Here is a 12,361-nt window from a genome sequence, read left to right as displayed (position 1 = left end):
GTTTACTTGTATATGGAGGTGTATAAACTCCAATTTAAATGAGCCTGTTTTCCATCTACAGGCTACATTTAGGTGCACCTGTGAGGCCTGGGCCATACCAGCCAGTCTTGAGTGGGACTCGCAGACTCCTCCCTCCTCCCGTTGCTGGCATGGTAGATGCTGGAGTTAACTGGTGAGTGGTCTGTGAGTCGGTCCTCACACTCCTGTAATTCGCCCACTGGCCCCTGGTATTGCCCATACGGCTCAGGTAGGTGAGTGTTAGGACCTGAGCTTCTTGAGAAACCTTGGCGCGGTAGTCGGGCTCGGACATGTCCTCAAGTAGGAAATGTTTAGCTAATCTCTCAATTTTAACACCAGTTTGAGGGCTTAGTAAGATCGCAGAGTGCACCTGTCCTTGTTGTTAGATTGACCTCACTTAGGGCCACATAAAGTAGTGACAGAAATGCTGATTCCAGCGGTGTGTCACTCATGAGCTAAAAGTAAGTGGTTGCCGAGAACCAGCATCTTAGTCATTGCAGCCCAGGCCTTGAAAAGAGCCAAATCTACCTGAGAAGAGTCATGGTTATTCATAATCTCCTGCACTCTCACCCATCTGCTGATGATTGGCAGTTCTCTCCTAGAGAGAAAGAGAGAAAACTAGGTAGAAGACTGTCAGTCATCAGCAGGTGGGTGGGAGAGAAGGACTTCATGAATAACCATGACTCTTCTCAGGTGGCCGTGACTCTTTTCCAGGCCCAGTCTGCAATGATTGTGATGCTGGTTCTCGGCAACCACTTACTTTTAACTTTTAAATGACAGACCGCTGAAATCAACTCACCTGTCTCTACTTTATTCTGCCGCTAGTATGGGCAGCAAAAAGGTGATGACAGGTTCCCTTTAAAGAGCAGCTGACAGTGGGGGAAGAGGGCAGTAGGAAAATAATAAATAGTGATCTGGTCTTTTTATCTGCAGTACTATCCATGTACTACTGCAGACTATAACAGTCCAGAATCCTGGTGCCTTACAATGTCTGTGGCTCAGTTGAATGTATTGAGTGGATAGTGCCAAACTGGTGTAGAAGAAAAACGATAAAATTATATACGCCAAAGAGCTATCTCTGCTTGCAGACAAAACCAATTGGCCATTTTGCTATTAGGACAGAAATAAAGGTCCATACCATGAAGTGCAATGCCACGTATCTGCCTTGTAAGACTGGCAACAAAGGCAAGTCGACATCTTAACCATGTGTTTATGCTCAGACGCTCTCTGGCTTCAGATTCCCTTGGATGAATGGAAGATGATTCTTCAGCAATTTCTTCTCTGATCTAAAGATGTGGCAACGTTGTTAAATTATGGAAATATACTGTACATTTAGGGTGGGTTCACATCATGTTCTTACCATCCTTTTAACGTATACAAAAAACTTATACGTTAAAGGGATACCTCAGACTGATGCCATACAGTGGCATCCGTTCATCAAAGAGAGTGGCATCCTTTTATTTACCATTGTAAAAAAAAAAGAAGTATACTTTTTTTCCCAGACTGTGCAGTATACAAGAACGTGGTGTGCTGTGTTTTTGTATCCTTTTTTTTTTTTGTAACGTATACGTCTTACAGAGGCATAAAACATGTGAACCCACCCTTAAACACATAAGGGGACATTTATCAAAATTGGTGCTTAAACGGAATCTGTCATAATGATCTTGGACTGTTACCTACAGTAATACTTGCGTAGTACTGCACATAAGGAGTCCAGATCACTAATTTTTTTTTTCTACTGCTCCCCATTGCGCCTATGTGTGCTCAATACTGCACTTAAATACACAGTCCGGACTGCTATGCTGTACTAACACACAGCAGTTCTGACAATGTATTTCAGTGCAACTCTGAGTGCTGAGAGCAGGGGAATGGGGGGCAGTAGGAAAATACAAAATAGTCATCTGGACTCCCAATCAGTACTACTCATGTATTACTGCACATAATAGTCCAAGATCATTGTGACAGATTCCATTTTAGGAAAAATGCCTTAGTTGCCTATAGCAAGCAATCAGATTGATCAAAGAACACAGAATCTGGTTGCTATGGGAAACCAAGCCAGTTTTCTTTAGCACCCATTTTGCTGAATGTCCTCCGTATTCTACGAAAGCAAAACTTCAATTTGGCTTATCATGCCGTTAAATCTTTAAAAATATTGTGACATTCAAATAAACACACAAAGCGGGTTACAGGCACAAATATATGAGTGCATTCTAGTTACTGTGCATGATTGGCATAAGGGACAACTAAACCACAGAATTGGCATTGTAAAATAAGTGCAGCTCTCCTAACTAAACTGCACAGTGATCTCATACAATAGACAGGGAAAGGTGAGCACAGAATGTGATTTCTCTGTTCTTGGAGAGTCAATGCATTTACTGTTGAATAACTTAGATTTTTTTTCTGTAGGAAGCCATTGTTCTCAAACACAGTTCTTAAAGGCTATGTAAACCTTTGAAGGCGATTTTTGTTTATGATTGCACTTTACTCATTTTTAACTAAAAATCATATTTTCAATTGGCCTGTATTAAAAATATTGAGCCATTCTGTCACAAAGGGTTAACTGTTTTTCTAACTGTGTGACTGGTACTTTCACTTTATGCGGTCATCTAATAAACCTTATCTCTAAACTACTAAGAGGTCATAAACACTTATTTAACCTTTCGCTACCAGTGTCGTACATGTACGGCGCTGGAGCGATGTGTAAACATGGCGCCCGCTCACGAGTGCGGCGGGCGTCATGGCCGGCAGGTCCCTGCTGTTTCAAACGCCGATCTCGGTAATTAAAGGCTTTAGATGCTGTGATCAAGTGATATCACGGCATCTAAATGCGCAAAAACCCGGAAGCTCGCGCTTCCGACTTCATACCGACACCCCCCAAAAATCGCAGCATGTTCTATATTATGCGTTTTTCACGCAACGCAGGCCCCAAAGAAGTGAATGGGGCTGCGTGAAAATTGCATTGCATCCGCAAGCAAGTGCGGATGAAAAGCGATTTTCACGGATGGTTGCTAAGGAGATAATGTTGATAAATAGGGATAAGCCCCAGGACCCCATTAAAGTCCATTTACTTTATTATTTTCCATTATAACATGGTTATAATGGGAAATAATAGCATTCTTTTATACAGAATGCTAAGTAAAATGTCCATTGAGGGTAAAAAAAAATTAAAAAAATTACTCACCTCATCCACTTGATTGCGCAGCCATTATCATCTTCTTTCTTCTTCTTGCAGGACCTGCTAAAGGACCTGCGCTGACGTCAGGTGAGCGCGATGACATCAGCGCAGGTCCTTTTGCAGGTCCTGCAAGAAAAAGAAAGAAGACGAAAACGGCTTCGCGATCAAGTGGATGAGGTGAGTAATTTTTTTTATTTTTTTTTACCCTCAATGGACATTTTACTTAGCATTCTGTATTAAAGAATGCTATTATTTTCCATTATAACCATGTTATAATGGAAAATAATAAAGTAAATGGACTTTAATGGGGTCCCGGGGCTTATCCCTATTTATCAACATCATCTCCTTAGCAACCATCCGTGAAAATAGCTTTGCATCTGCACTTGCTTGCGGATGCTTGCGATTTTCACACAGCCCCAATCACTTCTATGGGGCTTGCGTTGCGTGAAAAACGCACAATATAGAGCATGCTGCGATTTTCACGCAACGCACAAGTGATTCGTGAAAAACATCGCTCATGTACACAGCCCCATTGAAATGAATGGATCAGGATTGAGTGCGGGTGCAATGCGTTCACGTCACGCATTGCACCCGCGCGGAAAACTCGCTTGTGTGAAAGGGGCCTTACAGATATAGAAGTATAACCTTCTTACACATTTTTACAATTCTATATTATTCTTTTTTAAAGTCTGGTAGAAAAAATGGGGGAGATTTATCAAAACTGGTGCCAAGGGAAACTGGCTTAGTTGCCCCTAAAAACCAATCAGATTCCACCTTTCATTTTTTCATAGCTTCTTTGGGAAATGAAAAGATCAATCTGGTTACTTGGGGCAGCTATACTAACTTTACCTTTGCACCAGTTTTGATAACTTGTGTGTGTTCTTCAATCCACCAAACTATATTATTCATTTCCATGTTTACTAATGTTCTTCTTTTGTATTCTTCCTTCTGCTACCTGCCACTGCCACATTTCCAGCACTACTGATAAGTGGAAACTCCTTCCATCCCTTTCTGGGACTGTCACATTTCCATCTCTACTAATATGTCGGTACTGTTCTCTGCTGCCCTGTATACACTTATATCCTCTTTTTTTGCTGTGTGTACATTCAGATACATATAGCACTCATAATACAGAAGCAAACCGCAGTGTTAATATAACCTCCAAATTTGGTTTAGTGGCTCCATATAGAAGAAATATATGAATATATAGAAATATAAAATAAGTAAAAAGTATAAAAAGGAAACTAAGTAACTAAGAGAAAATGAAAATGTGTAATATCAGGTCATTTCTGTCAGCACTTACTTGCTCATCTTTATTATCACGTTTAATTTTAGCTGCGAATAATTTGGCTTCCTGGAGATTCTTCAGTGCAGAAAATGACATAGCAATGCTGCAATTATTAAGAAAAGCAAAATGATATTGGCCACCCTGTACGTGGGAGTAATACAACTAATGCTATATTCTGAGCAGAAGGGTACTGTATGCATTAATGGTCTTTTATTAAATGTATTCCAGTAGCTTCAAGTTAGGCCGAGTTCACATCACACTTTATTTTTCCGTTCTTCTGATCCGTCAGAAGAACAAAAAAATCATAATAAATAAATAAATTTTGCGTCCGTTTTAGCCATTTCTGACTGAGATCCGTTATTTTAGACGCAAAAAAAAGTCCTGCATGCAAAATAGCGGATAACCGACACAAAAAGGAATGCCAAATTTGCATAAATGAGCATAACGGATGCTTAAAATGCAGAATCCGTTTTTTTTTTCTCTTCTAATGACATATCAGAAGAATAAAAAAATAAACAGTGATGTGAACCCAGCCTTATCAAGTTTCAACAAAACTGAAAGCTTTATTTTATTTCACCATGCTCAGTTATACAGTACAGACCAAAAGTTTGGACACACCTTCTCATTCAAAGAGTTTTCTTTATTTTTATGACTATGAAAATTGTAGATTCACACTGAAGGCATCAAAATTATGAATTAACACATGTGGAATTATATACATAACAAACAAGTGTGAAACAAATGAAAATATGTCATATTCTAGGTTCTTCAAAGTAGCCACCTTTTGCTTTGATTACTGCTTTGCACACTCTTGGCATTCTCTTGATGAGCTTCAAGAGGTAGTCCCCTGAAATGGTTTTCACTTCACAGGTGTGCCCTGTCAGGTTTAATAAGTGGGATTTCTTGCCTTATAAATGGGGTTGGGACCATCAGTTGCGTTGAGGAAAAGTCAGGTGGATACACAGCTGATAGTCCTACTGAATAGACTGTTAGAATTTGTATTATGGCAAGAAAAAAGCAGCTAAGTAAAGAAAAACGAGTGGCCATCATTACTTTAAGAAATGAAGGTCAGTCAGTCAGCCGAAAAATTGGGAAAACTTTGAAAGTAAGGGCTATTTGACCATGAAGGAGAGTGATGGGGTGCTGCGCCAGATGACCTGGCCTCCACAGTCACCGGACCTGAACCCAATTGAGATGGTTTAGGGTGAGCTGGACCGCAGAGTGAAGGCAAAAGGGCCAACAAGTGCTAAGCATCTCTGGGAACTCCTTCAAGACTGTTGGAAGACCATTTCAGGGGACTACCTCTTGAAGCTCATCAAGAGAATGCCAAGAGTGTGCAAAGCAGTAATCAAAGCAAAAGGTGGCTACTTTGAAGAACTTAGAATATAACATATTTTCTGTTGTTTCACACTTGTTTGTTATGTATATAATTCCACATGTGTTAATTCATAGTTTTGATGCCTTCATAGTCATGAAAATAAAGAAAACTCTTTGAATGAGAAGGTGTGTCCAAACTTTTGGTCTGTACTGTACATTACGGATAAGTCACAGTAAAAAAAATTCCCAACCAAAAATGTTTTCGAAATGCAGTTTTTTCAGGTGAAACACATTTATTTAACATGTTTTCACCTGTACAAAAGCATGTGGTCAATTACCACATACAAAACCTCAACAGTAATAGTAGAAATTAGGGTGGTTATTACTAAAAAGCTTTTTTTGCATTTTTTATCATGATTATTCCTCAATGTGTAACTCCAGCCCCAGTTATGACTGTATTGTCACATGTTGCACTTACCTTTCCGCAATGTGCTGCCTCTGCTGGGCTATTTCAGAAAGCTGAAGCTTGGCCTCAATTGTAATTTCCAGGTCAACTGCCGTACATTCTGATAGTTGATGCTTATATTTCACCTCTAAATCCTGAAGAATGCATTTTACTCTACCCTCGGCTTCATTTAATGAAATGCCCTAAATGAGAACAAGACAAACAACAATGAGGAGGAAGTGACATACAAAGTACTTGGTCTATGTCCCTAGAAAACCAAGGTATTACTCTTAGGCCCCATTCACACGACAACCTCTTTGTCCGTGTGGCAGACCACAAACCGCAGGTCCACCAAATACAGGCATCAGCCGTGTGAACTCCGCACTAAAGAGTAACCACTGACTAGAGGAATTTAAAATGACTAACAGCATTGTAACAAACCAAATATGTGTGTTCCCTGAAACCTGTACTTAGAAAGACTCTGAGCTCTGGACTTCTCATACTTAAAGGGGTTGTCTCACTTCAGTAAGTGGCATTTATCATGTAGATAATACAAGACACTTACTAATGTACTGTGATTATCCATATTGTCTCCTTTGCTGGCTTCATCCATCACATTATACACTGCTTGTTTCCAGTGGTTACAACCACCCTACAATGCAGCAGTAGTGGTCGTGCTTGCACACCATAGGAAAGAGCAGCAGTCTATGCTCACTCCCACGATCCCGGCTCACTCCCTCACTTTTTCCTATAGTGCACAAGCACGACCATCGCTGTTGGATTGCAGGAGGGACGTAACCCCTGGAAATGGGCAGTGTATAACGTGAAAAATGAATCCAGCCAGCAAAGGAGGCAATATGGACAATCACAATACATTAGTAAGTGCCTAGTAGTAACTTTCTCTACATGATAAATGCCACTTGCTGAAGTGACAAAACCCCTTTAAAAATACCATTATTAGCTGTGGGTTCCATGGGGACACTCAAGACACTCAAAATCCAAAATCCCCCCCCACCCCAAAAAAATAATTTAAAAAAAAATCCAACTATGCAACTCAGTTTCCCATAGGGAAATACTTTTGTTGGCCAGGTTTTGCAATGTGCAGCCTCATAACTGTAGATTGTGAGGGACTCTGTGTAGCCATGGAACTCTAGCTGACAGTTGTGATGTACTCAGTGCTGCAAACCTTTAATCTTGGTAGTCTAAGATCTCGTTCACATGCAAGTTGTACTGGAGCATCAATTTCGCCTTTGGATCCGTTTTCTTCTGCAAAACAAGAATTTCAAAAACTTTCTTAACTATTTCATAGAACAATATGGTTTTGTCCTAGGAAGGTTCTTACAGTACAGTGCCACATTAAAATGGTCCAACATAGAATCATAAGAGTAGATGTTCCAGAATCATTATTTCATGGGGAATGCAAGTAGTTACTAAAACAGACATGTTAGGAGAGGTGACAGCTCCTCTTTAATTAAAGGGGCTTTCCAGGGCTTGTTATAGAATATGTCCTATCTTTAGGATAAACAATAAGAAGGGCAGACCGCTCACAGGAGTGTCGGGGTCCCTACTATAAGCTGGTCGTCAAAACCCTATGAATCTGATATCCTAAGGATAGGCCGTTAATATCAAAGTCCCAGAAACTCTTTTAAGCTGTGCGTCTTATAATATTTATGACCTTTTCTTAGAACAGATCTAAAACTAATTATAATAATATTGGAAACATTTTACTTCTTCAAGGTGCAATTAGTACCTGTGTGTGTTTTTTTTTCATTGTCTTACTAAGCATGGTCCATGGAACTAATAAGATAATTACTAGATGTAACAACATGAAAAAAATCACAATGCTATATGCCTTTTGGTTAAAACTAAAGTATACCATTACATAATTATAGTGTATAAAGCATGGCATTAAACGTCTTAAAAGGAAATGCATTCTGTATTTAATCTATATTTCCATCTTCGAAACACTGTAATTTCAAGTTTCCCAGCACGTTCTTCTCCAACAAAGAGTGAGATGGAACTCATTGGGGCAGATTTACTAATCCTTAAAATGTAGACTTAGAGCAGACCAGTTCTCACAGAGGCACACACTGGATGATAAATTTGGGGCACAGGTGGCCCCTATTGCACAACTTTACACCACCAATCTGATAGCAATATTTTGTAGGTATTTCCGCAGATTTTTTTTACCTAAAAAGGTGGGTTCCTGGTTTTTACTTTGCTGTTTGGTTCTGTCCCCAGTCACATCATCTCCAGGATCCCTGACTACTTCAGGGATGGCATTAATCGTTGAAGACAGTTTTAGGATGAAATGTGTTTTAGTCAGTACCAGCCTATTCATGGTTGCTTGATCACACACGGAAAGCAGACAAGGACTGGGTTTTCTGTTGAGAATCTCTTCTAGTGCCTGTAATTTCAATAGAGTTCATAGAATGCATGTAATAACAAGATTATCTCCAATGTCTACATATGATTACTGATTCAAAAGCAAATATTACATTACTGCATATTATAGATTTATATTCCTATAATAAAAGTGTATAAGTCGTTTACCAGTAGCATTCTACCTTACAGCATTTTACGGGTGACGGTTTGTGATCTAGATTGTTTTTCCTAGCAAGATCTGGTTCTTCAATTAAATGAGCCTTAGGGACAAGAACTGCACCTTTAGGGGAGCAAATATCAAGCTATAGCTGTTGCTGTAAAGAACAGTTCTGACTTATTTTAGTAACAAAACCACCAGGGTATACCTAGTCCTGACAGCAGACTTTACTTAAAAAATAAGTGGCAAAACATTCTTTATGAGAAAACTCTCCCTTTTTTATATAGACTGGTATACACAGCAAAATACACTAACAGTGTAAATTAGGAAAAAACATGAAGTTGTTGCAAATAATAGGGATTTTATCTTTACTAAAGAGGTCTATACTACATACATTTGTGCATATGTGCATTGATCCAATGTTTGCCAGTATACATTATTAATACACAGCAAGTCTCATATTGAACATATTGAACAATAGGGAATGTTCAATATGTAATCCAAATCCAAAAAATCCCATATTTCTTAAAGGGTTTTTTGGGACTTTTCTATTGATGGCTTACCATCAAGACCATCAATATCTGATTGGCGGGAGTCTGACACCCCTGCCGATCAGCTGTTCTGCGGTATCTCCAGCTCCGGAACCACACAGTCCCATCCATTGTGTAGTGGATGGAGGCTGTTACCATTTACTTCAAACCTTCACTTCACTTCCTGACTACAGAGGTGATGACCTCAGCAGCCAATCTCTGGCCTCAGTGGTCTTGTACCGCAGACCTTTGAAGCCAGTGATTGCTTGCACCAGTCACATGCAGTATATACTGTAGGCATGCATCCCATCCTTTTTGCTGCTGCAGCCATGACATCATGATTTACAGGAGCGGCAGTGCTGGAATGGAGGGAATTTGGGACAGAAGTATAACCTTTTTTTTATTATTCTAATAGGTTCCCTTTTGAAAAAATAAAAAATAAGTAGGACTACCCCTTAAAGATAAAGCTTCAATACATTTCTCCTCAATGTATGTTTAAGGGGCTATGCAGTTGGTAATCAGTAATTGTACCAAAAGACGTGGGCCCCCATCTCACATTACTGCAAAATCATCTTTGCTGTTTTCCAGATTTTTTTAATGAGCATCCTTGGAGGACAGACAGTATCAAAATGGTGTTTGTAGGGTGGGTAATAATACATTTACATACATATATAATAATATATGTACTAGGTCCCAGAATCCTCTAACTATATCAGTCTATATAGTCAGAAAAATATTTCCTCAGGATAGGACATCAATATCTAATCGGTAGAAATCCCAGCAGTTTCAGAGTAGCTCCAGCAGTGCTGCAGTAACCAGCTGTGTCCACTACACAGTGGACGGAGCTGTGCGGTTCTGGCGCTACTCTGATTGTTTGGGGTGTGGCATGCCCTGAGGATAGCCCATCACTATCAAAATCATGGAATACTCCTTTAATAATATAAGAAAGCATACCAAAATGAACAATCTACCTGTAAGTTTTCACTGCAGACTAGTGTCTTTGTTGATGAGAATTTCAAAGTTGCCTAAAATAAAAGAGTACTGTTAAAAGCCACCATTTCTAATGTCATCATTCTGCCAAGTTCTTCTTAAACCAAATCATTCTCTGAAAATTAAAGAAAAACAAAATATAGAACTATTTTACCATAACTTTCCCAGTTGATGAGTATCCTTCAAGTGGTCTTCTGGGAATTCTTTTTCCACTATTTAGGAGGAAAAGCTCCTCAAAAGCTTCAGAAAACAGGTGAAGATCTGTGAGGACTTTAACCTTAAAAAAAAGAATATAGTAAAGGACTATTAAGAACTGTTAATACCGTTCAGCTGTAAGAAAAAAAAATGGGGCCTATGAGAACTCAATTCATGCCATACTGTTAAAACATAGCAAGGCCTATGAGAATTTATGACATCTTCTATCCACAGGACAGGGGATTAGTATCTAACTGGTGGGGGCCAGACTGGTGAAACCACCACGAGTATGCGAGAAGATCTCGCCAGCGCCACCTATTGGAAATGCCTCCCTTATGAGTCAAGATCCAACTTTCCAACAAGACTTAGGGAATACAGCCAAGAGAGATGGTTCTGTTTCTTGAGATACCTCTTTGCATATATATTGTAAAGCTAGTAATTTTAGAAACACTGGCTGTTGCGAGGACTTATGGATTAACATGGCCATTCTGGGTACTGTTTAGTACTATATGAGCATGCTATAAATGTATGTGGGCATAATAAGGCATTATGGGGCACTTTTTGGCTCTACATGGACACGACTTCCCTCTCTCAGGGCCAAATATGGCACTTGGTTAATTGCTTGGCATTATGCAGATACTATGGCTCCATGCAGTCAAAACATGAAACTATGGGGGAGATTTCAAGACCGGCACTTTCTGCTCATGCCTCGTCATAAATTAGGTGCACCCTTCCTGCAGACGTAAACAGAAATCTACGACAGCTCAGAGCTGCCATAGATTATTGCCTTTATTTGCACCAGAAAACTGGCATACATGAAGATAAATTTGTCGGGGCAACTGGCTACACCCCCTTCCCAACCTTGCCACGCTTCTTTAGGGAAAGTGCTGAGATGCAACTTTTTAATGCCACTTTTAAGGCCCAAGAAGTTGATGAATCTCCCCCTATGTGCTCACTGTCTGGCTTTATGTCGACACTGTATAATCTGTAAAAGCATTTAATTCGGGGCAATGTAGTACACACTGTGCATCTGGGCAATGTATCAGACTGGGCACTGTATGTAATGCACCACCTAGAGCAAAAGGATGACCTTTTAGGCTACTTTTAGACAACGTTTGACTATATGTGGAGACCTTATAGAACTCTGGGCAGTATACAATATATAGCATGCACTGTGTATCTGGGAAATATACTGTATGGGACTAACTGGCACTGTAAACGGCTGCTGTATGCTGGCATTTTGTTACTATGGCACTATTTATCAAGGTATGGCAACTGTGTGACATTTTGCCAGTTTATTCATATATGTACAACCACTACTAGGGCAGGAACAAAGTTTGAAAGTATAGTGTCCCTTTCAGAAAGTTGGGAGGTATGCATAAAGACTTTTCAATCTATGGTAAGTCTCCATATGCTGACTAGCTGTATAGCAGTTTGTGTGACGACGGACAACCTACAATTACATACAGTAGATGAGTGATCTTAACTCCCCACAATGCACAAAAAATGATAAATGATATATTCATCTATGCAACATCTACAGTATATATTAGCAAAATGGAAACATGAGAGAATTATGTGAATTTAGTATCCCTTAGAAACTAAAAGGTGGTGAGAAAAAAAAGTGTTGTTGGTCGAAGTAAGTAACTGTTTTCTTGGGTTTTCTACATCAATATCCACAAGACAGATAGAAACTGTTAATTTGCTATAGCTAGTCCCAGAGTTTTCCCTTTGCAGTGATGGCACTTGTAACTGCTATCTTTAGTGTAAAAATACTGATACTTGTGTCAATACAAGAGAAAGTAGCAGAAGACAGCATATAAACAAATCAATTGTTGGCAAGATAATATCTGTCCGTGTA

At 39.5% G+C, this 12,361-nt stretch overlaps 1 protein-coding gene across 1 annotated transcript in view; it reads right to left on the bottom strand.

Moving 5' to 3' along the window:
• Nucleotides 1–12,361, bottom strand: part of CFAP54 (cilia and flagella associated protein 54) — a 405,582-nt gene that overhangs the window by 110,129 nt on the left and 283,092 nt on the right. The window contains exons 48-54 of the mRNA XM_040408225.1: nt 10,460–10,582; nt 10,287–10,340; nt 8,434–8,650; nt 7,430–7,509; nt 6,277–6,446; nt 4,497–4,584; nt 1,157–1,304 (exon numbers count right to left, since the gene is read on the bottom strand). Coding sequence (XP_040264159.1) covers nt 1,157–1,304; nt 4,497–4,584; nt 6,277–6,446; nt 7,430–7,509; nt 8,434–8,650; nt 10,287–10,340; nt 10,460–10,582 — 880 coding nt within the window. The remainder of the gene's footprint in view (nt 1–1,156; nt 1,305–4,496; nt 4,585–6,276; nt 6,447–7,429; nt 7,510–8,433; nt 8,651–10,286; nt 10,341–10,459; nt 10,583–12,361) is intronic.

Source organism: Bufo bufo, chromosome 1 (genome assembly GCF_905171765.1).
Source record: "Bufo bufo chromosome 1, aBufBuf1.1, whole genome shotgun sequence".
NCBI lineage: Eukaryota > Metazoa > Chordata > Amphibia > Anura > Bufonidae > Bufo > Bufo bufo.
This window is presented reverse-complemented; position numbering and strand designations above follow the sequence as displayed.